At 54.7% G+C, this 25769-nt stretch overlaps 1 protein-coding gene across 7 annotated transcripts; it reads left to right on the top strand.

Annotated features, from left to right (window-relative positions):
- Window positions 1–30: 30 nt before the first annotated feature.
- Window positions 31–25622, top strand: LAMB2 (laminin subunit beta 2). Of its 7 annotated transcripts, XM_025455802.3 has the most exons (35): window positions 31–52; window positions 1163–1226; window positions 3175–3294; window positions 13292–13377; window positions 13495–13667; window positions 13768–13903; window positions 13987–14060; window positions 14465–14653; window positions 14746–14809; window positions 15044–15246; window positions 15335–15455; window positions 15787–15975; window positions 16180–16359; window positions 16480–16592; window positions 16829–16908; window positions 16998–17130; window positions 17352–17510; window positions 17588–17715; window positions 20121–20253; window positions 20433–20625; window positions 20707–20850; window positions 21047–21296; window positions 21380–21543; window positions 21627–21851; window positions 21940–22157; window positions 22271–22367; window positions 22458–22830; window positions 22925–23109; window positions 23369–23610; window positions 23690–24038; window positions 24356–24563; window positions 24641–24782; window positions 24867–25043; window positions 25135–25294; window positions 25374–25622. In XM_025455802.3, the coding sequence occupies exons 1-35, from the start codon at window positions 46–48 to the stop codon at window positions 25508–25510; spliced, it is 5616 nt and encodes a 1871-aa protein (XP_025311587.3). In that variant the 5' UTR covers window positions 31–45; the 3' UTR covers window positions 25511–25622. The 7 variants fall into 7 exon arrangements, with proteins under 7 accessions (XP_025311587.3, XP_025311585.3, XP_048953926.1 ...); XM_025455800.3 differs by lacking the exons at window positions 31–52; window positions 1163–1226 and adding an exon at window positions 2932–3063; XM_049097969.1 differs by lacking the exons at window positions 31–52; window positions 1163–1226 and adding an exon at window positions 2932–3063 and having other exon boundaries at window positions 21065–21296.
- The last annotated feature ends 147 nt before the right edge of the window (window positions 25623–25769 follow it).

Consider the following 25769-nt stretch of genomic DNA (forward strand, 5'->3'; position numbering starts at 1 on the left):
CCAGTCTACAACTCCTTTCAGTTCTGCTGCTGCTGCCACCAGTGAATGAGAGGTTGGCTCATTTCCCTGAGGGGCATCCAGAGGGGAAGAATTCTCTAGGCCTCCCTGTGGGGCAGTGAGGTGGGGGATACCCCTCGATCTCTACCCAGACCCTGTCCTTCCCAATCCAGGCTCCCAGAAAAATTGCTGAGGAGGTGCCAGACACACTTCCCCCACCCAGCTGCTCAAGTGGCAGCTGCTATCCACTTACTGGTGACTTAATTGGTGGCTGTGGCCAGAACCTTTGAGCCTCGTCCACCTGTGGCCTTCATGGCCCTGAGCCCTATTGCATTGTCAGTCACCTGTAGGTGGGTAGGAGCGTGAGAGCTCTGGAGATGGTATCTCTGGGTTTTCCTGGGTAGATTTGGCCTTTTGGGGGTTTAGGTCATTGCTGGGGGCTGCAGAGGGAGGCCTGTGCTGTGAAATTTTGGAAGGGGGCTGTAGCTCCATGTACTTCCTGCCTTGTCATTCTCCTTGGGCATTACCCCAGGAATCTGAGAAGTGCTTCTTTTGTGATTCTTGGAACCAGGGAGGCCATGGCATTGAGAATGTGCTCTTGAGTGGTTGTGGCAACAAGAAGACCTGGTGGCAAGCAAAGAGTGATGAGGGTACCCATGTGCCCATGTGTGCGGGTCTAGGGTCAGGGCCTGGCCACTGACAAGCCCTGGTGGTTACAGGTGTTGAGAATGTCACCATCCAGCTTGACCTAGAGAAGAAGTAAAGTGCCTTCTACTTTATCCACCTCATCATGACTTTCAAGGTGACCCAATGCCCCAGTCTGAAGTCTTACTCTGTGCCTCCTGACCTGATGGCCACCAGTGATGCTTGCCCCAGGTGACCCAAGGATCCCCCTCCAATCCCCAGACATTCCGCCCAGCAGCTCTGCTCCTGGAGCGCTCAATGGACCATGGCCACTCCTAGCACGTGTACCAATACTTTGCCTACAACTGCTCAGGCCTTTTTCCTGGGATCCCTCTTGCTCCTGGCCACAGAGTCAGTGACTTGTTTGTGACCAGCGTTACTCTAACATTGAGCCTTTCACTGAGGACAAGGTCAGGCCCAGAGGAAGGGGGGTTGGGCCATGGGGTGAAGCCAGAGGCTCAGGTTTGCTTTTTTCTCTCAGGTAATTTTCAAAGTTCTGGACCCAGCCATTCTGGTGGAGAGCCCAAACAACCCCAAGATTCAGGGTAATAATCCCCACAGCCAATCCTGTATCCTTGCATGTCAAGATAGCCAGATACTGGGGGGAAGGTGAGGTCCTCCCTGGGTGTATACACAAGTGGGGCAGAATGGCAGGCAAGCCAGCATCATTCCCCAGCTCTGCCCCATCATAGTCCCCTATTGTGAGCCCTGTTTTGGCTCCCCCATTCCTGTCCCATCGTTGTTCCCCACACCCGTGCCCAGTGCATAGAACAGGCATGTGTAGCAGTTTCCATTCTCTGTCCTATCTGCCCCATCATAACTCCTTTATGGGGCCCCATTGTGGTTCCCATCACTACTTTCTATGTCAGCCCCCAACTATGTACCCCATCACTGCACTTATCACTGAACCTTGTAACTGTCCCCTCTTTGAGTCTCCGTCACTGCTCCCATTCTGGTTTCCTGGGATTGCCCTCCCCTGATTCATCACCAGGGCCTTAGGTGGTACCCTACATCTCTGCAGCTACCTCTAAGTGGTGCCAGGATGTCTGGGTTGTGACTTCTTTCTTGTAAAGCCAAAGTCTTGAAAGAAGAGACATAACCAAAACCCAGCAGGGCAGCCCAGAGTCAGTTCAGGTGAGTACCAGAGCAGGACATACCCCAACCTAGCTTTTTCTCTGTACTCTCCACCCATCTTGACGGGTTATTACCAACTACTCGCTGAGTTCCCATATTAGGTTTCTTTTCTTTTCTTTTCTTTTCTTTTCTTTTCTTTTCTTTTCTTTTCTTTTCTTTTTTTTCTTTTCTTTTTTTCTTTTCTTTTCTTTTCTTTTTTTCTTTTCTTCTTATTTTTATTTATTTATGATAGTCACACACAGAGAGAGAGAGAGGCAGAGACATAGGCAGAGGGAGAAGCATGCCCTGGGAAGAAGCTCCCATGCACTGGGAGCCTGACGTGGGATTCGATCCCGGGTCTCCAGGATCGCACCCTGGGCCAAAGGCAGGCGCTAAACTGCTGCGCCACCCAGGGATCCCCCATACTAGGTTTCTAAGCAGCTGTTGCTCTTCTGATCTGAAGAGAGACAACTGGCAAAGGAGAGATAAAACAGATAACCTTAGCTCAGCCATGGACCCATCTCTCCCATGTGTACATTGGACAAGTATCCATTGAGCTCCACTGTGTGCCAGACATCTATCTTCTGAGCAGTGCTCAGTGGGGAGCAGATAGACGAGGTATCTGTCTTCTTGGAGCTGACAATGAAAGAAAAGGGATAAATAAGTAAACTAGTAACTGTATATGGGTTCGGCTGGATGATAAACTGATTTCTAGTTTTGATGATGGGCTGGGAAATGTTAAGCTTTACTTCATTAAGGAAGCAGGTTTCACATATCTAGTGATGCCAGGATGGGGTGTCCAGGAAGCAGTGGGATGGGCAAGTCTCAGCTCAGGAGTGATACCAGGGCTTGAGCCATGCAGAAGTGGAATCATCACCTTTAGGCTATAGTCATCCAAAGATGGTATGCCCAGAGGAACAGGAATGGGAGAGTCCCACTGTAGAAATGATGGAGGATGTGGCTGTAGTGATGTAGAGAGAAAAGAGACTCTACCTCCATTCCTTCCCCTTCCATCCCAGCCATAGAGGGATGATAACCAGTGCACCTGAGGTCTCCCAGTCTGTGTCTCCAGAGCTCCTGCATGTGACAAACCTCTGTGTGAACTTCTCCAAACTGCACACACTGACAGGCCACTGGGGGGCCTACATGGACACCCCTTTTACTTCTATGGCCTTTCATGAGCTCATGGCCAGAGGCAGCTGCCAGTGCCCATGGCCATGCCTCTGTGTGTAAGCCCACAGCTGAGACCCAGCCAACACGAAAGGCATGGTGAGCACCACGGGGCGGGGGTGGGTGGGTGGGTGGGCGGGCATCCTATTGCTGGTAGGGTGGGCGTGTTAGGGGACTGAGGCAGATTCATCTTGCCCTCCTCCCTGGCAGGTGCATGGCCTTTGCGTCTGCTGCCACCAAACAGCTGGTACCCACTGTGAGTGCTGCCAGGACCTGTACCAGACCACCCATGGCAAGCAGCAGAGTCTGGGTACCTCCACGCCTGCCAGGGTAGGTGCCATGCCCTGTCTGCCTGGCCATACTTGCCTGGGTGAGCCCACCCCATATCCACCTTCCTTGTTCTGCCCCAGAATGCAAGTGCAGTGGGCATGCCTGCAGTTGTCCCTTTGACATGGCCTTGTATTTGGCATCTGGCAATGTGAGTGGAGGCATGTGTGAGCGTGTCAGTACAACACAGCTGGGCGCCACTGTGAGCTCTGCCAGCCCTTCTACCGAGATCCCAGGGAGGATCCCTGTTCCCTTCACCCTTGCAAACGTGAGCCCTCCAATCCCCATTCACAACTCTGAGCCTTCAGCTCCATGGTGACCTCTGACCTCTGTTCTCATTTCTGACCCATGATCCAGCCTGTGACTGTGACCCTGTGAAGGGTGTCTGTGTGATGCCTACACAGGTGACACTTGTGGCCTCCTCTCTGGGCAGTGCCACTGCAAAGTTCATGTCTGGGGCCAGCACTGTGACTATGGCCTCAGCCCTACACACACAGAAGGTTGCCAGTGTGAGTTGCTCTGGGAATGTACCCCAAATCCCATGTCCTTGCTCTGCCCCCAATCACTGCTCTGATAACACCATGTGCCTACCCCTGCAGCAGTCCCAATAGTGCCCTAAGAACCCTGTGCCCTAGCCTGCAGGTGTGACCCCCAGGGCTGGGTCCCTTGCACTCATACCTGTGGTCCCTCCAGCAGTGCCTGTCACTGCAAACACTTTGTCTCTGGACAGGACTGCAGCCGTTGTCTGTTGCACCTTGATCCACCTTGTGATTTGACCTTGATTTTGAGCATTGAGCTGCTAGAAACTGATGAATATAAGACTTAATCAGTGTGATTATAGACTGAGCCTTGCACATTGTTGATTCAGCTCCCTGATCTGGTAATCAAGGTCAATGCCACCTTAGCTAGCTGAACTAGCATATGCCCCTAGGTGGGAGCTTTGGGAGCATAAAAAGAAAAGCAATGAAACAAGTTACAACAGTATTGGGTTTAAAGATGTTTTGCAACAAATATGTTTGAGGGAACACTCAGTCCAAGAAACAGTTCCATCCATTTCTTATCTTTCCTTTAACGTAAATCCTTTGCTTAATTATTACTTTAACCCCTGCAGTGTCCTCTTATGAAGTTGTGCATAAGTACACTGGGGTTTCCTTACCCCCTCAGCAATAAGCAGAGGAGCATTTGTGCCCTGTACTCATACCCTTTCCTCCTGCAACAAGTAGTCCCAGCATATGATCTCCCAGGCCCCAGATCTTCCTGTCCTTTTTCCACCTACTTGCTCTCTCTTATGGCCCAAGTTCTGGGGTCTGAGAAGTGACTCTCTAGGCTGCTGGCCCTGTGACTATGACTTTGGGGGTGCCTACAGCAACAGGTACAAAGCAAGGCCTGGGAATTGGGATCAAGTGGCAAGAAGCCGGAGTTGACTCTCCCTCCTCACCCCCATGCTTGCTCAGGTGTTCTGCTGGGGAGGGCCTCTGCCTGTGCTGCCCTTACCTCCGTGTCTGTCTCTGCCATGAACTCCAATCTGGGCACTTCTGAGCTGCTCTTGACCAAGCCACTGCTGAAGCTGAGCTTGGCCAGGTCCTCCAGGCAACTGACCCCCAGTTGCCTGTGAGTGTCCAGGTGGGGTAGGGGCAGGGGCAGGAGGAAACCATGGCTCTGACTTGGTTTTAAGGGGAGGGAGGGAATGTGTAGAGAGAACTAGAGCAGAGTTAGGAAGGTGAGAAGTCCAGGTGGGAGCGTCAGCATGGTCTAACATTTGGTGCCTTAGAACCCATATTTTTCAGGGAAGTATGGGAGAAGAGAGGGCCAGAATATTGGAGGACACTGACACCTGACTTGCCCCCGGGGGTTCCCTGGCCTGCTCCTTCCCAGTGTACACAAGCCTCAGGGATCTCTCCTGGTTGGCTCCAGCCCCAAATTCAGAGACAGCGTGACCCTCGATATGCCCGCCACCCTGCTAGACAAGCCTATCACGGAAGCCAGCTGCCCAATGTGAGGAATCTGAGGAACAGGGTGGGGTCATAGGTCACCGAAGGTCTGAGTAGGGATGAGGCCCATGCCCTGGGATATGGGTCCCTGAGGCCTGGGGGTAATGGGAATCTAAGTCCTGACGGTCCAGGCCTTGGGGTGATTTAAGCCCTGGAGTCTGTGTCTCATATCCAGGCCCCAGAGGAGCCCCTGCCCTTACAGCAGGGAGCTGGCTCTGCACTGCAAACTGGCTTGGACTTTGCACATGTGGTTGATGGGGCTGGCCTCTCTCTACTGGCACCCACAGTGCCTTATGCCATGGAGTATGACATTGTCCTGTGCTATGAGACCAAGGTCTGTGACATAGGTGCCAAGCAGGTGAATGGGTGATGTGATGCTGGATGGTGGGCAAGCACGGCTCTATGACTGCTGACCCCTAACTCCAGGCACCTGAAGACTGGCAGGCATTAGTCTGTGTTCATGCCTAATCCCTCCCCAGGAGCATCCGCTGTGCCCATCCGCACTCAGAACAGCTGAGTGTTCCAGGTGGCCTGGACCTATGAGCACAGATAGGCAGGACCCTAGGACCCCCAACACCAAGACCCTAGTATGCTGACAACACATTTGAAACAACAAAGTGGAAAATCTCCAGTATGGAATATCATTATGCTGTACAGCAATCAAAACAGGGACTGAATGTAGAGCAGTAGGATTTAAGAAGTTGGTCTTTTTTGCATGGGTCATAAGATGAAATACTGGATGCAGCAGAAATGGGACATTCCTGGGACCACATGATCATGGCCTCCTTATCCCACCCTTACTCTTTCCCTGCTCCTGCAGAGCTGTGGTTTTATCTAGACCTTTCTGCTTTGAACCGGAAACACACTACATGATCCTGCCAAGGGGGTGTGGAGACCTGAGGGAGGCACTATCCTGGATTCCGTGAGGTCCTAGGGGCACTTCCCCACATCCGGGGGAGACAAATTATAACATGATGATGTGGATGCAGTGGGGCTGGGGAGTAGGCATCCCAGAGGCCTGGAGTTTCACCAAGAGGATAGAGACAGGTAGATAGTGTGAAGAGGGGGATCCAGGCAGGAGCAAAGCACATATCAAAGAAAGAAGATGAGAATAGGCAGCCATCGGACCTCAGCGGTCCTATGGGCCACTTACTGTGGGGCAGTGGGGAGCCATGGAAGGGGCTTGAACAGGGAAGATTCATGGAGGAGAATGAATTGTTAGGAGGAGGCTGCTGCTTTGATTCTGAATGGAAAGTGGCATTGCCTAGACTAGATCGGGGCCATTGGAGAGGAGGAAGAAACAGATTCAGAAGAGAAATGAAAAGGGGCAGGAATGGGCTGTGAGATCCACCGCACGCAAGGAAGAATAGTTAGGAGGTATTAGTCAGTGGTGGGGGGCTCACTGCCCTCTGCCTGCCACCCTCTATCCTCCTATCAGATTGTGCTCTTGCCTCGGATGAAGGAATTGCCTGGGCTGAGATCTCTGGACCCTGGGGCCACAGGGCACTTACAGTAGCTCTGCAGGGCAGGCTGCAAAGAGGCAGCAAGGACTGGCCTCTCCAGCACCATGCCTGAGGTTTGTGTCTGCCTTGTCTGCAGCATCTCAGCCCTGCTCCATCGGGGTGGCCTTGGTGAGTGTGTGCCCCTGGCTTGAGGGGGCTGCAAGATCGGGGTTTCAGGAAGATGAACTGTGAGGTTCATCTTGCTCTTTCTCCTGTCAGCATGTGAGTGCCATCCCCAGGGGGCACTGAGTACTGAGTGTGCCTTGCTTGGTGGGCAGTACCCTTGCCATCCTAATATCATTGGTTGTACCTGTGACCACTGCATATCTGGAACATATGGCTTCGGGCCCACTGTTTGCAGTGGTAAGCCTTCAGGGCCAGTGAATATGGGTATGGGGTCTGGAACCAACCATATCCTTTCTCTACATGACTTGATTGCCCGGTCATTCCCCAGAGTGCCACTGCCATGCTGAGGTGCCACCAGAACCATTTGTGACCCTGTGAGTGGGCAGTGCACATGCCAGGCAGGCTTTGGTGGTTGCCGCTGTGACCACTGCCTCTCTGGCTGGTGGGGCTTCCCATGCTGCCAGCCTGTGCCTGCAATGGGCATGCTGAGTTGTGCCACCCACTTACAGGCGTCTTTCAGGCTTGCCGTGGATCCATCATAGGCCGACACTGTGAGAGGTGAGCACTGTCACTGATGGGTTGGGTAGGAATTATGATGAGTGGGTCAGGCCCCATTCCTTGTGCTACTGCCCACAGGTGCCTGGATGGCTACTATGGAGACCCTACCCTGGGCTCGGGCCAGCAGTGCTGACCTTGCCCCTGTCCTGGGCTCCCTGGCTCTGGCCTCTATCATGGGATTTCCTGTCATGTGGACAGTGCAAATGGATGTGTCCTCTGTTTCTGTGCACCTGGCTATGCAAGTGAGGGATGTTTGGCAAGGGCAAGCCCACGGCCCTGCTCATTTGTTCACAATTTCAGCGGGTCCATGAGGCAAATCTTTGTCAGCGCCACCTGTATGTTGAACTGCAGGCTGGGTACCTCTCCTGGAGGAGTTGCTGTTCAAGGATAGGAGGGCCAAATGGAGGGGAGCTATAGGCATGGAATCTGTAAGCCATGAAGGTGGGCTGTAATGTAGCTTCTGTGTTCTCTCTGTGTTCTCTCTCTTGGCTCAACCTTGGACTTTCTGGTTGGGTGTATGGGACCTAAAGGCCACAAGGATACAGGAAGATACCTGAGACAACCCATGCATATCTCAATCCTTTAGAGGCATCCACTGTGACTGCTGTTCCTCTGGCTACTTTGGGCACTCTTGGCCAGAGGGAGTCCCTGGGAGGAATCCATGCCAACCCTGTCAGTGCAACAATAATATCGATCCCTGTGATCCTGCTGCCTGTGACCCCCACAGTGGGCACTACCACCGCTGTTTGTACCACAGCCATGGTCCTAGCTGTGCCCACTGCAGGCCTGGCTTCCATGGCACTACCCTGTGTCCAGGGCGCTGCTGGCATGGGTGTGTGATGAGGATGGGTGGAAACATGCCAAGGTGGGTGGATGGGTTCTTCCTCAGTCCCTGCCTCTTCCCAGGCTGCAGCTGTGACCCACAGGGTACTGTTTCTGCACAGTGCCCATCTCAGGCTGAAGCCTGCTTCTGCACCCAGGTCAATGGGCTGTGGTCTTGCTGTCCCCAGACACTGGGGTGGGACTGTAGCCACTGTGCCCCCATCTTCTGGAACCTTGGGGGACCCCAGGGCTGTGAGCCCTGCAATTGCCATGCCCAACACACTGTGCAGCCAGCATGTCACCCAGCAAGTGAGGCCATGTTGCACATAGCTTGTGGCAGTGGCCAGGTGTGAGTGAAGGTGTGTGTGCCTATGACAGGATGTTACTTGTGGCTGGTGTGAATGTTCATGTGACCAGCAGCACTGGTGTGTGTGGCTGCAAACAGGTGTGTGAGTCTCTGTGTTTGTGTTACATAAACTATAAGGTAGGGGCAGAATTTGGGGTAGAGCAAACATGAGACTGCATGTGCCTGACCCTGCACGCAGCTGTGTGCTAGTATGTGGGTGACCCACCGTGAATGGGTCCCAACAAGTGGAGTGAACATGGTGGGGGTTTGGGGGGGCGCCGAGGAGACACAGGTGAAGGGTGAGGATTGAGAGCTAGTACAGGCAAAGGGGGATTACCACTGTGAGGAAGAGTTTCCAGGAGGAGAATGGTCAGCGACTGAATGAAATGAGGCCTGAAGCATGCATTCTTGTGTCCTTGGTGAAGAGATGGTGGGAATCAGGGTGAAGGAGGCATCGGGGTGAGGGAATGGAGACAGTGGGGTGTTTGGGTCAGGACACAGAGGAGGCAAGGACAGCAGATCAGGACTTGAGAATCAGAGGGTCTGTGGGAGGTGGCAATGTGGGAAGGTGGGGGCTGGCCAAGGAGGTCAAGCCAGGAGAAGCAGGAAGGGAGGAGCCTTTAGCCAAGCACAGGTGTGGGTGTTGCCCGGGGCAGGAGCAGGGCAAGGAGAAGACTGTGTTTGGTGTGCATACGCTGCCTTTGAGCACTCATATCCTTCTCCCTGGCCCAGAAGAGGCTCTGTGTTCCTGCTGATTGGCCCATGCTCTTTTCCTTCAGGTCACAGGTTAGTGCACCTGCCAGGAAGGATTTGGGGGCCACACGTGCTCCAGGTGTCAGGATGGGTACTGGGGTGACCCAGAGCAGGAATGCAGAGGTGAGAGGGCCACTCACAGATCCACACCATCTGGGGTGAGGTTGCCCTGAAGAGGCCCAGTGTGGAGTAGCAGGGGAACAGTGGGGCTTTCCCCAAGGAAGAGCACAGCATGTTTATTGGTGTTTTCCCCAAAACTCAAAGAAATGCTCATGAAAATAGCTGTTGGCAAGGCCAGGTGGAATATGCACATAGCACACATCAGGTGGCTTTTTTCTGAATCCATCTTCCTGACCCACCCCTACCTACCAGCTGCAGCAAATCTAGGCCACAGCAAGCTCCACAGGAATCGGGGCTTGGAAGTCATGGCATCGTGCAAGGGGGCCCTGGGGTATGGCCACCCTAGCCCATGTGCAAGCAACTGCGCAGATCCTCTAGCATTTCTTCTTAGGTACCTGTATGCTTGTTGTGTGTCTGTTCACAGCTGAGGGAAAGGGCAGGTGGGCATCTGAGACGTCTGCTATCATCTGCTATGATAGTCCTTCCAGAATAAGGAATACTCCTAAAGGTTGACCAGGGGTCGGGTGGGAGCACTAGTATGCTAGTAAATATTTAACAATTAGCTGGAGGTCAGAGGGAACTGATTTGTAGTGTTTGCAGGTTTCCATGGTGTAAGGAAATCCACCATGGCTAATTTTAGTCTGCCTATCATTTACCAGCTGATTCACAAAATTCCTGAAAATTTAACACTTGGCTCTTGTTAGCCCCCACCACACCATGTAGTCATGTGAGAGGTTAGGGTCAGGGTTTGTTGGGTCAGAGATCAGAGTTCACATCTGAGATTCCTACCCCCATCCCCATTCCCACAGATGAAGGTGCAGATGCTGTGAGTGTGGAGCTGGTGGCATGGTGTAGGCTGGTGGTGCCGCTCCTCCAGAGTGGGGCAGTGGGCATTGCTCTTCTGCTGGGTCAGATCCAGGGGGACCTCCCTGCACCAGACACCATAAGCCAGGAGCTGCCCAGATCTGAAGGTGTCCTGCATCAGGCACAGCAGACCAGGTGAAGGGCCAGGAGGCTGGAGGCAGAGGTCAGAGGGTGGGGAGGAAAAGAATGCACAACTGATCATCTGATCATCTGCACCCTTCAGGGAGGGGACAGCTAGGGCCAAGGACCAAGCACTGGATGTTCATGAGGTACTGGCTGAGGTGGGAAGTCACGCAAGGGCTGCAGAGCGAAGGCTGCAGGCAGCACAACAGACATCCTGAGGCCTGGAGGCCAGTGTACAGGAGGTCACACCCCACTCATACCCTTGTTCAGTGGCTGCTATTATCCCTATTTTTGCCCTGAGATCCTTGAGCCTTTGTGATACCATAGCACTACTAAATACACAGACCATGAAAGCACCCTACTTAGTTGCTACCTTGCTATGACCTCCTTGTGATCCTCTGACTTGGTGGCAGGGCACCTGGCCTGGGTGATACTAACAGTGGAAGTGACCCCAGTCCTGGGGCATCTGTCCAGTGCAGCTGTGGCTTTCAGGACCCATTTAGCCCTGAGTCAGTGGCAGGCCCGGGAGGCAGAAGAGCAAGCAGTACATGTAATGGGTGTGGCAGGGGACCTGAACAGGGTGAGATGGGTACATTGGACATTGAGAGGTGGGATTTAGGCTGGGACTGAGCTATGCTGGGCTGAGGCAGGGTCTCAGTTCTAAAATCCCCTACCCTGTCCTCCTGAAAGGAATCTTGGATAGCAATGTGCCTGAGACAGTAGGATCTAGGTGGGGTGGATTTTCAGGACAAGTCCTGCTCTAGGAGTTGCAGGTGGCCCAATTAGGCATGGCAGAGCTGCAGAAGGGCACAAATAGCCTGGTGGTCACAGTGCAGGACACAGGAGAGCAGACACAGCAGGCACAAGCTGAATGAAGCCCAAGACCTGTTGACGTGGGTGCAGAACAGCGGGAGCTGGTTAGAAGGTACGTGGACGGGCCATGTCGGGGTGGATATGGAGTGGGATAAGTGTCAGAGTCAGAATAGGGATGGTGTGGAAGGGTTAGGGTTGAGGTCAAAGTTCAGAACGGGGGTCAAATGTTAATTCAGGTTAGAGCTCATTTAGGGGTTGGGGTTAGAGTTAAGGTCATGACAGAGTTGAGCACCAGAATCAGAGATTAGGGCCAAAGGTGAGATCCTGGCTCACATGACCTGATCCTCAGGGTAGGAGCACCACCTGGTGCAGAATGAGCAGATACTGGGCAAAAAGGTGGCCGTCCTGTGGGCCCCGGAGCAGTGGGCAGCAGAGCTGCTCAAGCACATGCAGCCATGGGCAAATGTGAATGCCACCTGCTGACTGCAGTCTATAGATAGTCTGGTCTAGTAAGATAGACCAGATCTGGGACTACCTGAGTGACTCAAAGTGACCCCAGATTGACTCAAGAATCCCTTCACCTTGAAAGACCAAGGACTTCACCAAATCCCTTCGTTGAGCCTGAGTAATCCCTCATGCATCCCCATGATACCCTCCAGTGACCCTCTGTCCTTGAGAAACGAGAGATCATGTAAACCCCAACAGAGGCCATCTAGTGCCTTTGATCCTGATAAATCCTTTTCTGAGTGATCTAAAACTCTGAGTCACTTCTGATATCCCTGAGCCCCTCAGGTTGACTATGTGAGCCCCAGAGTAACTGGAGACCCTGCTACCAGTAATTGGAGAAACTCCTAGAGACCCTGTAAGTCCAGTAGATTGTCCCCTGCTTAGACTCTCCCTGAGAAGCCTGTTGATCCCCCTGAAAAATCCCCAGCTTTCGTCCCAGTCCCATAGCTCTGGGTACTCTCTACCTGGCCCCAGACAAAGTGAGTGGGGCACAGCTTTGGCAGCTCAGAGCCACTGGGGCCTGGCCCTACAGACCTGTGGAGTCCTCCTCCCGCCTGTGGTCCCTGGGGCCTGGGTGGGGCACTTGCTAGCTGCTCGCATTCCAAGCCCGGGCTCTGGCCTCTCGGCAGGCCAGAAGGCATGGAATGGATGAATGGCCATAAGATCTGGATTCACTCTCTGCCTCTGTCATCTGCTGCCCAATACCCATTTTCACACTGAAAACCTGAGACAGCACTTTTTGTGCCTACTTGCCATAGTGACTAATGGAGGTGGATACACCTGGAGCCATGATTTGGGCAGGGGATGGCTTTTCTCCACTTCTCCTACCCCCCATCTTGTCCTGTCGCTTGGGCCAGGCCAACACAAATTTTCCACATCCATAAATGAGGAGCTTGATGTGTCTGTGTGCTCTCTCATCTCCCCACTGATGCTGGAGCCCAGGGACTGAACAGCTTAGTTGATGGTGACTTCCACAGCACTTACAACACTGGGGACAAAGGCTGTGTTCTGTGGGCCGTTTGAAGTCTCAAGATCAGACTGCTTTCCTTTGCTCATGCCAGATCCCTTACTTGGTGCGCCCCTTAACTGTGGTAGCCTAAAGCCAAACCCCCTTCCCCTTGTTCTGCACAGGTCTGGGCAAGGGAGCACAATATAGATTTGCGAGTGAGCTGGCCTGTGTCTGGTTTCTAGAGTCAGGGTTGTATCTGGAGAGGTGGGAGGAGAATCTCTGCATGGTATGTACTCCTGCCCAAGATCCACTCCATGCTTTCCTTCTTGCCGTGCTTCTCAACTTTGCTCAAAGTCGCAGGACTCAGCTAGTGGAGGGACCGCTGCTGGCTGGAGGATTGAGTGGGAAATCAACCCCGGACTTACTCCGGCTGGGTCTGCATGGAACCCCAAAGGGGGGTGGGGGGGAGGTGGGCACGGGCTCCAGACTCTTATCCCCCCCCCATCTGTATTTCCTTCCTCTTCAGGATGGAGCGGGCCCCAGGGGAACGAGGGAGGGACCTGCGGGGACAGCCTGGGCCCTGGGAGCTTCATGTGGGCCTACTGTTGAGTGGTGAGAGGGCCTGGTGAAGGCCTGGGGTTTGTGGGGTGTGATGGTGGGTCCTGGGGGAGCCAGCCCTGGGGCTACTGGGTGGGAGCACGGCAAAACTGGATGACCCACTGTTCCCAGTGCTGGCCACTGCCCTGGCCCAGGCCCTGGCCCCGGATATGCCAGGCTGTTCGAGGGGAAGCTGCTACCCTGCCACAGGTGACTTGCTAGTGGGCCGTGCTGACAGACTGACTGCCTCATCCACCTGTGGCTTACATGGCCCCCAACCTTACTGCATCGTTAGTCACCTACAGGTGCGGCTGGGTGGGATGGGGGTATTCAGGGATGGGGGGGGGGGAGGGTTCTGGCCCTGCCTGTGGCACTGACCCTGACCTTGACTCTGACCCAACCTAGGATGAGAAGAAGTGCTTCCTGTGTGACTCCCGGCGCCCTTTCTCTGCCAGAGACAACCCAAACAGCCATCGCATCCAGAATGTAGTTACCAGCTTTGCACCACAGCGCCGGGCAGCCTGGTGGCAGTCAGAGAATGGTGAGGCCGTGGATGAGGCATGGGGTGTGAGCAGGGTTGCCCACCAGTAGTCTCAAGTCCCTGACCTCCGACTCCTGCCCCAGGTGTCCCCGTGGTCACCATCCAGCTGGACTTGGAGGCTGAGTTTCATTTCACGCACCTCATTATGACCTTCAAGGTGCCCGCATGTCTGGGAGCCTGCTTGAATCATCCTGCTTGGCTCCCCGTTGCCCCTGAACAGAGTCGCAGCTCCTTGGCCCAGCCTTACTGAGCTCTTATGCTGTGTTTGACTGCATGGGAGGCTTCTTCATCTCCCACACCTTCTGTTGCCTTCTGCCTTCAGGACTTTCCCCATGCTGCCCCAATGTGAGGCTGGATCAGGCGCTGCCTCCCTGGGCCCCATGATCCCTGAGCCTTCCTCCTAGAAGTGGCTACCCTCCCTGATTATTGCTTGGCTTCCAGTGGTCACCCACACCTGTCCATGAGCTGCTTAAGGGCAAGCCCTAGCTGGGCAGGGCTCTTGATGGGCCTGGGGTGGACTTGAGTCCTGATGCTTACTGATCATCCATGCCCCCCACCCAGACGTTTCGTCCTGCTGCCATGCTAGTGGAACGCTCAGCTGACTTTGGACGCACCTGGCATGTGTACCGATATTTTTCCTATGACTGTGGGGCTGACTTTCCAGGAGTCCCACTGGCCCCACCACGACACTGGGATGACATAGTCTGTGAGTCCCGCTACTCAGAGATTGAGCCATCCACTGAAGGCGAGGTGAGGACTGAGATCTGACATCGGGCAGGATGAGGGGGGATGATGGGCCTGAGTCAGAGTCCAGTGTTTCTAATGGCTCCATGTCCCTCCAGGTCATCTATCGGGTGCTGGATCCTGCCATCCCTATCCCAGACCCCTATAGCCCACGGATCCAGAGTGAGTGTTCCTCCCTTTGAGCCTGGCACAGTCCCAGCGTCCGGCTGGTGACTATTTGGGGCCTCAGTAGCTATTTTGGGTACTTCATAGGGCAGGTGCCAAGTCCAATTTAGCTCATATAACAGTAGACAGGAGGTCTCACAAGGTGACCTTGGCAGCTGCAGCCCCTGAGTGGGCATGGGGCAACAAGAGCCTGCCTGGCCAGCTGGCTCCTGATCCTTTCCCCCCACTTAGACCTGCTGAAGATCACCAACCTACGGGTGAACCTGACACGGCTACATACGCTGGGAGACAACCTGCTTGACCCACGGCGGGAGATCCGTGAGAAATACTATTATGCCCTTTACGAGCTGGTTGTTCGAGGCAACTGCTTCTGTTATGGACACGCCTCACAGTGTGCACCTGCCCCAGGAGCACCAGCCCATGCTGAGGGCATGGTGAGGGGCTTCAGCTAGCTGGAATGGGGCTGGGGGCAGGGACAGGTCTGGCTAGACAGTGCTGACCACTTGCCTGCCCACCTCCTAGGTTCATGGGGCCTGCGTCTGCAAACACAACACTCGAGGCCTCAACTGTGAACAGTGTCAGGATTTCTATCATGACTTGCCCTGGCGTCCAGCTGAGGATGGCCACAGTCATGCCTGCAGGAGTGAGTGACATCCTGGCCCCTATAGCCCCAGAACACTGTGACCTGGCTGTGCCCTGGGTTGAACTTAGAAGGGGTTGGTCAAGTGCCTAACACTCAGGTTATATCTGGAGGGTATCCAGGCCTTGATGCCTCTGGGGACTCTCATAACTCTCCTCCATAATCTGCTCTGGGCAGGGGCCCAGTATGATGCTGAAACTGTAAAGTACCTGAGCCCCCACCCACAAATTCTGGCCAGTGGCAGGTACCTGCCATGTCACTGGGACCCCTACACCCCTTAGCCTCAGGATGTAGTCCCTCAATTGGCCTTTGTCCTGCCTTTCCCTCTCCCAAGAGTGTGAGTGCCATGGGCATGCACACAGCTGCCACTTTGATATGGCCATATACCTGGCATCTGGCAACGTGAGTGGAGGCGTGTGTGATGGATGTCAGCACAATACAGCTGGGCGCCACTGTGAGCTCTGCCGACCCTTCTTCTACCGTGATCCAAGCAAGGACCTGCGGGACCCAGCTATGTGTCGCTGTGAGGCTGGGGTTGGGGATGGGAAAGCTGAGTCTGGGGTAGGAAGTAGGAAGCCAGACTGTTGTCCAGGTTGTAGGGATTTGGGGTGGGGGTGGGGGCATAGGGTGGACCCAGGCTGGAAGTCTAGGCTGGGGGAGGCTTGGGAGATGCATGGTGCTGGACTAGTTGGGATTAGGGTGACCTTGCACCTCTTTTTGCCCTCAGCCTGTGATTGTGACCCCATGGGTTCCCAAGATGGTGGTCGCTGCGATCCCCATGATGATCCTGCTCTGGGGCTGGTTTCGGGCCAGTGTCGCTGCAAAGAACATGTGGTGGGCTCTCGCTGCCAGCAATGTCGTGATGGCTTCTTTGGACTTAGTGCCAGTGACCCTGCAGGCTGCCGGCGTATGTGTATCTTGCCCTAATACCTGTACTGATGTTAACCCTTGACTTCTTACTTTTGACCCAACTCAACACCAGTACTGCCACAGCTCTCCAGAGTGTGATGGGTCTCTTTCCCTGCAGGGTGCCAGTGTGATGCACGAGGCACAGTGCCTGGGACCACCTCTTGTGACCCCAACAGTGGAACCTGTTTCTGCAAGCGTCTAGTGACTGGACGTGGCTGCAACCACTGCCTGGTGCGACTGGAGGGGGCTAGTGTTAATGGGGTCCTGTACTTATCCTCAGAGTATAGGGCTAAGGGGTGGTGGGTGCTAAGAGCTTAGGGTCCATTCTTGGCTGAGAGGCCTCAGGTTGGAGAGGCGAAGGTTGGGAGCCATGGTCTAGGGACTGTTTTCACCGAGGGGTAGTAGATTCCCTGATGGGTGGTGAGGGGGGTCTGTTTCTAGCCCCCCAGCAACTTCCTCTCCCCTAGCCTGGCCACTGGGGCCTGAGCCATGACCTGCTTGGCTGTCGTCCTTGTGATTGCGACGTGGGCGGTGCCTTGGATCCCCAGTGAGTGCTGTATCAGGAGTCCCAGGAGGGGTGGGAAAAGAACCTGGGCAGGATAAGGGGTCCTTCTTGAGTAACCGTGGGCTTTCCAGGTGCAGTGAGGCCACAGGTCAGTGCCGCTGTCGCCAGCACATGGTGGGGCGACGCTGTGAGCAGGTGCAGCCTGGCTACTTCCGGCCTTTCCTTGATCACCTAACTTGGGAGGCTGAGGATACCCGAGGACAGGTAGGGGGCAACGTTGGAGGGCAGGGCTTGAGTTGGAGAGGTGGAGTTATGTACCTGCTTCCACCTCCAGCACCACATTGGCACAGACAGTGTGCCATTGTCTGGGGAGGGTGTCTAACCTTGGACAGGGCCTCAGCTGAAGAGCTGGGGTTTGAGGACAGGTTGTAGCAGAAGAGATGGTGTCTTACCTGAGCACCCACCCTGAGCTGCATCCCTCCTAGGTGCTTGATGTGGTGGAGCGCTTGGTGACTTCCAGTGGGACTCCATCCTGGACCGGCCGGGGCTTTGTTAGGCTGCAGGAGGGTCAGGCACTGGAGTTTCTGGTGGGCTCTGTGCCGAGAGCCATGGACTATGACCTGCTGTTGCGCTTGGAACCTCAGGTCAGACCCTGTGAAACATGACCCAGAGCTGAACTTCTAGGTGTAGTAGCATTTCCTTCATCATCCCATCCTTCCAGGTCCCCAAGCAATGGGCAGAGATGGAAGTGACCGTGCAGCGCCCAGGGCCTGTGTCTGCCCACAGCCTATGTGGGCATGTGCTGCCCAAGGATGACCACATCCCAGGGACTCTGCAACCAGAAACCAGGTGAGGGTACTAATGGTAGCATCTATAATGCTGGAGAGTTGGGGGCCTGCCCTAATTCCCTGAAGGGCACTTGTGGGATGCCACTGCTCATTCATCTGCCCTTGCTTCAAGTGCCTCCTCCTGAGTTCTGTTTGCCAGGTGCTGTTAGGCATGGCATAGGTCAGAAGAAGGAAGTAGAACAAGGCCTGCTCTCTTAGGGGTCTAAGTTCCAGAGGCCTGGGGCAAGAATTAATGGGAAACTAGTGTCACTATAGGTAATGCCCATCATAGAGGGGGTTGGGTGGAGATGTAAGTGTGGGGATGGGGAAGGGAGGGCATCAAAGCATTCTGAGCAGGGATGTGACTGGGCTGATTATTGTTTTATTACATTTTGGGTAGTATTTGTTTCATGTATCTTTTTTTCATCACTTTATTTTTTAACTTTTTGTTTGTTATGTAAATATTCAAACAATACACAGAAGTTGAGAGAGCAGCGTACAATGGGCCACACCCATCATAGACGTTTTACCAACTGTGATTTGTGTTTAACAAAGATCCCTCTACTTGCTGAGTGGAAAATAGACTTAAAGGGACCAAGGTGGAAGCTGGAAGATCTGCTGCAGGCTATTGAATTAGCTGAGTGACAGAGGTTTAGCCATTGATGGGGCAAGATGATGAAGTTTCCAGAGGATTCTAGCGGCAGAGCTGATGACTTAGACATGTAGAAAAGGGAGAGAAAGTGGAAAGATGACTCTAGCATTTTGGGTTTGTTCATCTGGGGGAGGATTGGGCTCTCTATCTGAGATAGAGACATAGTTCTGAGGTACTTAGGCATATGGAGGAGAAGGCCAGTGGGTGGTTGGATTTCTGTGTCTGGAATTTCTGGGAGGCCTCAAGGTGGAGATATTAATTTGGGACTTGTCACCAAAGAGATAGGTCTAAGTGAAATGACCAGAGAAAGGAAGGAGGACCAGAACCAAGCTTTGGGGTGTTAGACGTCAGTAGAAAAGGAGGATCTGGGGGAGAAAATCAGGAGTGTGGATAAGTTTCCAGAAGGGGACAGAAGAGTGTCTCAGGAAAGAGGATGCACTGCTTTTATAACATGCTACTGAATGCTGGAGCAGACAGGAATAGAGAAGAGGCTTCTGGGTTTGGCTGCATGGAGGTCAATGGTGAGCTTGGTATATAGGCTGTCTCCATGGCATGTTGGCATAAAAACCCCATTGGAGTGGGAGGCTAGAGTGGAGCCAATGAACACAGTCCAGTTTTAGGAATTTGTTAGGCAGGAAAGCAAAGATAACAGCTAAGGGAGACTCAGGGATTGAAGGAAGATGTTTTCAAGGGGGATAAAAGAACCCTAGCATGGGGGGTGGTGCACCTGGTGGCTCAGTTGGTTAAGCGTCTGCCTTCAGCTCAGGTCATGGTCTCACGGTTCTGGGATCGTGTTGTGTTGGGCTCCCTGTTCATTGGGAAGTCTGCTTCTCGTTCTCCCTCTGCCCCTCCTCCTGCTTGTGCTTTCTTACACTCATGCATGCTCTCTCTCACTCAAGTAAATAAGTAAAATCTTAAAAACAAAACAAAACAAAAAAACGGGCAGCCCAGGTGGCTCAGTGGTTTAGCGCCGCCTTCAGCCCAGGGCCTGATCCTGGAGGCCCAGGATCGAGCCACGTCAGGCTCCCTGCACAGAGCCTGCTTCTCCTTCTGCCTGTGTCTCTGCCTCTCTCTCTCTCTCTGTGTGTGTGTGTGTGTGTGTGTGTCTCTCATGAGTAAATAAATAAAATCTTGAAAAAAAAAAAAAAAAAAAGAATCCTAGCATGGGGTTGCAGGCTGATGAGAATGACCTAGGAAAGGCAGGGCCAGGTGGCTGAGGGAGAATGATATAGTCTCAGTGAAAAGGAGCAGAGGTTGGAGGTCAAAGTTGGAGGAAGTGTGAGGAAGCTGTTGAAGAAAAATTGGCAAGTATTTTGCCAGGGAAATGCTGTGTGGTTGCAAGGTTGTAGAGCATGTTTCAAGAGATTGGTCTGCACAGGTATAGGATTCCAGTGAGGCATGTTTGTGGGAATCTCCTGTATAGGAGCACTTGGGTGGCTCAGTGGTTGAATGTCTGCCTTCGGCTTGGGTCATGATCTCGGGGTTCTGGGATGGAGTTCTACATTGGGTTCCCTGCAGGGGCCTGCTGCTCCCTCTGCCTGTGTCTCTGCCTCTCTCTGTGTGTCTCTCATGAATAAATAAATAAAATCTTAAAAAAAAGGGGGTATCTCCTGTATAGATTTTCTGTCAGGCTGTCCAAGTGTCTGTTGGCATGACCCAGTCCTAGTGTCTCTCTTGGCCAATGATTTAGTTGTTGGTGTGCGGGGTGGGGAGGCCTAGGATGGTGGGTACAGTGACCCTGGGTAAACCCCATATCTGTCTTTATCTACCCCCAGGTATATGGTGTTTCCCAGACCTGTCTGTCTTGAGCCTGGCATCTCCTACAAGCTGCTTCTGAAGTTGGTGCGAACAGGGGGAAGTGCCCAGACCGAGGCTCCCTACTCTGGACCCAGTCTGCTCATTGACTCGGTGAACAGTCCCTCTCCCGACACTGACACTGTGGATCCCTGGGTGGATGGGATCTGCAGTGGTGGCTGGACAGGAGGGGCCTGTGACAGAAGAGGCAGGCCCATGGTGGTGTTAAGTGCTCTGGTAGTGCCAATATGGTCCTGGCTCTAAATCTCCCTCTTCCTTGCTCATCTCTTCAGCTGGTGCTGCTTCCCCGTGTCCTGGTGCTAGAGATGTTTAGTGGGGGTGATGCTGCTGCCCTGGAGCGCCGTGCCACCTTTGAACGCTACCGTTGCCATGAGGAGGGTCTGGTGCCTAGCAAGACCCTTCCCTCTGAGGCCTGCGCCCCCCTCCTTATCAGTCTGTCCACCCTCCTCTACAGTGGTGCCTTGCGTGAGTGTCTGTGTTTTGTGGGTTGGTGGGGCAGAGGTGTGGGGCCCCAGCCTGACTTGGCCCTACCCACCTGCCCCACAGCCTGTCAGTGTGACCCCCAGGGCTCACTGAGTTCTGAGTGCAATCCTCATGGCGGTCAGTGCGTGTGTAAACCTGCAGTGGTGGGGCGCCGCTGTGATCACTGTGCCCCTGGCTTCTACGGCTTTGGTCCCACAGGCTGTCAAGGTACTTGCCTGCCTTTTTTCCCTCTTACTTTCTCTCCCCCCACTACTGTTTTCTTTCCAACTCTGCTTCTCCCTTTCTCTAACTCTGCGTTAGACCCCAAACTCCCAGCACTGTAACACTGGAAGTTCTCTTCCATTCCGTGACTTTCCTACCCTAACCCCATCTAGATTCCCTCAAACCCCCCTCCCTGGTTCAGCCTCTGCCTTGCCCTCAGCCTGCCAGTGTAGCCCTGAGGGGGCACTCAGTGGCCTATGTGAAGAGACCAGTGGGCAATGCCCCTGCCGAACTGGTGCCTTTGGGCTTCGCTGCGATCGCTGCCAGCGTGGCCAGTGGGGATTCCCTAGCTGCCAGCCATGTGTCTGCAATGGGCATGCCGACGAATGTGATACCCACACAGGCGCTTGCGTGGGCTGCTGTGATCACACAGGGGGTGAGCACTGTGAAAGGTGAGCCTGGAGCAGCAAGGAGTGGGTTGGTGGGTTTGAAGGCTGCTCAGGGATCACATATTTCTTCCTGTCCTTCCCTGAAGGTGCATTGCTGGCTTCCATGGGGACCCAAGGCTACCATATGGGGGTCAGTGCCGGCCCTGTCCCTGCCCTGAAGGCCCTGGGAGCCAGCGGCACTTTGCTACTTCTTGCCATCGGGATGGGTACTCCCAGCAGATCATGTGCCACTGTAGGGCAGGGTACACAGGTGAGTAGATAGATAAGTTGCAGGCATGGGATCAGGGTGGGGCAGCTGAACTGAACATTCATGCCTTCCCCAACTGTGGGCAGGGCTACGGTGTGAAGCTTGTGCCCCTGGACACTTTGGGGACCCATCGAGGCCAGATGGCCAGTGCCAACCGTGTGAGTGCAATGGGAACATTGACCCTATGGACCCTGATGCCTGTGATCCCCGCACGGGGCAGTGCCTGCGCTGCTTATACCACACGGAGGGGCCACACTGTGCCCACTGCAAGCCTGGCTTCTATGGGCAGGCTGCCCGACAGAGCTGTCACCGTGAGTGTGGGAGAGTATGGGGAGGGGAGGGCTGTGGTAGGGCTCTGCTGCTCGGACCCCCCTTGATTAATGTGCTTGACTGGCACAGGCTGTACCTGCAACTTGCTGGGAACAGATCCCCAGCAGTGCCCGTCCATTGATCGCTGCAACTGTGACCCAAGCAGTGGGCAGTGCCCATGCCTCCCCAATGTCCAGGGCCCTACCTGTGACCGCTGTGCCCCCAACTTCTGGAACCTTACTAGTGGCCATGGCTGCCAGCCCTGTACCTGTCATCCAAGCCGAGCCAGAGGCCCCACCTGCAATGAGGTATAGGACCCCCCGCTGTGGATCCCTGGGTGGATGGGGTCATCTGTCTGTCTTGAGTCTCAAGAACTTAGCTTCTGATTGAAGCTTTGAAATCTGCCGTGTTCCCACTCTAGTTCACAGGGCAGTGCCACTGCCGTGCTGGCTTTGGTGGGCGAACCTGTTCTGAATGCCAGGAGCTCCACTGGGGAGACCCTGGGTTGCAGTGTCGTGGTGAGAGTCCTAACAGGGCCAGAGTGGGTGGGGGACTTCCCAGGATGCCCCCGCTGGCACCCTAACTCTGTGATCTGCCCTTTCCTACAGCCTGTGATTGTGACCCTCATGGAATAGACACACCTCAGTGTCACCGTTCTACAGGTCACTGCAGCTGCCGCCCAGGAGTGTCTGGCGTGCGCTGTGACCAGTGTGCTCGTGGCTTTTCCGGGGTCTTTCCTGCCTGCCACCCATGTCACACATGCTTCGGGGACTGGGACCGTGTGGTACAGGATTTGGCTGCCCGTACACGGCGCCTGGAGCAGCGGGTGCAGGATTTACAACAGACTGGTGTGCTGGGTGCTTTTGAGAGCAGCTTCTGGCGCATCCAGGAGAAGCTGGGGACTGTGCAGGGGATCGTGGGTGCCCGCAACACCTCAGCTGCCTCCACTGCACAGCTCGTGGAGGCCACAGAGGAGCTGCGGTGCGGAAGGGTCTAAGGATACATGGAGGGATGGGGCAGAGACCCAATGGACCAGGGCTGAAGCTTCTCTAAACACCACTCCTCACTGGCACAGGCGTGAAATTGGAGAGGCCACTGAGCACCTGACCCAGCTGGAAGCAGAACTGACAGATGTGCAGGATGAGAACTTCAATGCCAACCATGCACTTAGCAGTCTGGAGCGAGATGGGCTTGCGCTTAATCTCACGCTGAGGCAGCTGGACCAGCATCTGGACCTGCTCAAGCATTCAAATTTCCTGGGTGAGCTTTCAGCCAACTAGGCAGGTGGACCAGGGTTGAATGATCTTTTTTTCTTCTTAGAGAGTGTGAGTGGGGAGGGGTAGAAGGAGAGGGAGACAGAATCTTAAGCAGGTTCCAAGTCTAGGGCGGAGCCCAACATAGGGCTTGATCTCAGTGACCCTCAGATCATGACCTAAGCCAAAATCATGAGTTGGATGCTTATCCCAGGCACCCCAGATTTGGTGATCTTTTGCTGACTGCCAGCCTCTGCCCAATATAGGTGCCTATGACAGCATCCGCCACGCCCACAGTCTCTCTGCAGAGGCAGAACATCGTGCCAACACATCAGCTTTGACAGTGCCTAGCCCTGTGAGCAACTCAGCAGATACTCGGCACCGTACAGAGGTGCTAATGAGTGCCCAGAGGGAGGACTTCAACCGCAAACATAAGGCCAACCAGCAGGCACTAGGCAAACTCTCTGCCCGTACCCACTCCCTGAGCCTGACAGCCATAAATGAACTGGTAAGGCACAAGTGTAGGGTGGGACATGTAGGTGTGGCTGTTCTTTCCACAGGGCCCTGACTTGTTCTGTGCCTGGCAGGTGTGTGGACCCCCAGGGGATGCACCCTGTGCTACAAGCCCTTGCGGGGGTGCTGGCTGTCTGGATGAGGATGGGCAGCCCCGCTGTGGGGGCCTCGGCTGCAATGGGGCAGTAGCCATGGCGGACCTGGCACTGGGTCGGGCCCGGCACACACAGGCAGAGTTGCAGCGGGCACTGGCAGAAGGTGGAGGCATCCTCAGCCAGGTGGCTGAGACCCGTCGGCAAGCAGGCGAGGCACAGCAACGGGCCCAGGCAGCCCTGGACAAAGCTAATGCTTCCAGAGGACAGGTGGAGAAGGCCAACCAAGAACTTCGGGAACTTATCCAGAGTGTGAAGGACTTCCTCAGCCGTGAGCCTCCCGTGTGGCCCAGGCCATGTGGTTGTTTCACTTGTGTCTGTGTTCATACTTATTCCCTGGGTTTATACTTGGGTCAGGGCCTGCACTGGATCTATGTTTATAACCCCACGTCTAGTTCCTAAACCCTTGCCTATATGTGGTCCTCAAGTCCATGACCCCCAAGTCTGTGCCCACTTACAGTTCTTGTAGTTACATCACTATGCCTATTAGCAAACTCATATTCCATGTGTGGTCTCACACCCCAAGATTGTGTCTGATGCCCATGCTGGAGAATCTGTGTCCCTAAGCCCTTGCCTGTGTCTCCATAGAGGAGGGGGCTGATCCCGATAGCATTGAGATGGTGGCCACAAGAGTGCTAGAGCTCTCCATCCCAGCATCACCTGAGCAGATACAGCACCTGGCAGGTGCAATTGCAGAGAGAGTCCGGAGCCTGGCAGATGTGGACACAATCCTGGCGCGTACAGTGGGAGATGTGCGTCGGGCAGAGCAGCTACTACAAGATGCACGGCGGGCAAGGTCTGACCATGACCCTGGCCCCTATCCTTGACACCTGGTCCTGATACTTATAGGCCCTGATTCGCTCTCTTCCTCAGGAGCCGGGCTGAGGGTGAGAAGCAGAAGGCAGAAACAGTACAGGCAGCACTGGAGGAAGCCCAGAGGGCACAGGGTGCTGCTCAGGGCGCCATCCAGGGGGCAGTAGTTGACACACAGGACACAGAGCGGACCCTGCACCAGGTGTGGTCTCTCTGGGACATCAGTGGGGCAAGATTATGGGCATGCACCCATAGACCTGTTTAACCCTGGGTCCACCCGTGACAGGTGCAGGCGAAGATGGCAGGTGCAGAGCAGGCACTGAGTTCTGCAGGTGAGCGGGCTCAAGAATTGGATGGTCTCCTGGAGGCTCTGAAATTGAAACGAGCAGGGAATAGCCTGGCAGCCTCTAGTGCTGAAGAAACAGCAGGCAGTGCCCAGGGTCGTGCCCGGGAGGCTGAGCAGGTGGGTAGAGCCAGAGCCAGCTGGTGAGGGTTGGGGTAGAGGCTGGGCCTCCACTGGGCCACCACGCTAACTCTGCCCTCTATATTCCCAGCTGCTGCAGGGCCCACTAGGCGACCAGTACCAGACAGTGAAGGCCTTGGCTGAGCGCAAGGCCCAGGGTGTGCTGGCTGCACAGGTGCGGGCAGAACAACTTCGGGATGAAGCTCGTGGCTTGTTGCAGGCTGCGCAGGACAAGCTGCAACGACTGCAAGGTGAGGATTGGAGTGGGTGGATGCCAGAGGTGTGGGACTGTGGGAGTAGGACCTTTCAGCTGAGACCTGCCTGTCCTAGAGCTGGAAGGCACCTATGAGGAGAACGAGCGGGCACTGGAAGGCAAAGCAGCCCAATTGGATGGGCTGGAGGCCAGGATGCGTAGTGTGCTTCAAGCCATCAACTTGCAGGTCCAGATCTACAACACCTGCCAGTGACTCTTGCAGGATTCCTACCCCAGCCCCCAGCCCCGCCGCACCCCCGTTACTGCCTCTGCATGGAAAAGTTCCCACCCTGACTAGGCCTTCAATAAACTGCTGTGAATCCCCACCGCGTTGTCTGGACTCTGATTTGGAGAGGGCGTTGTCTCTGGGCGGAATCTCAGGATACCACCAGCAGGGCCAGGGCGAGGCCAAGCCACCGGAGTCCCGCCTCCTCCGTTCGGGCCCGCCCCGGAGCTGCCCGCCGCCGCGTGCC

Source organism: Canis lupus, chromosome 20 (genome assembly GCF_003254725.2).
Source record: "Canis lupus dingo isolate Sandy chromosome 20, ASM325472v2, whole genome shotgun sequence".
Classification (NCBI taxonomy): domain Eukaryota; kingdom Metazoa; phylum Chordata; class Mammalia; order Carnivora; family Canidae; genus Canis; species Canis lupus.

Coding starts and splice junctions, on each gene's coding strand:
- LAMB2 (XM_025455800.3), top strand. CDS start 2,972: ATGAGCTCATGGCCAGAGGCAGCTGCCAGTGCCCATGGCCATGCCTCT. Junction 3,295..13,291: donor GTACCTCCACGCCTGCCAGG/GTAGGTGCCATG, acceptor CTTCCTCTTCAG/GATGGAGCGGGCCCCAGGGG. Junction 15,247..15,334: donor CAGCCCATGCTGAGGGCATG/GTGAGGGGCTTC, acceptor CCCACCTCCTAG/GTTCATGGGGCCTGCGTCTG.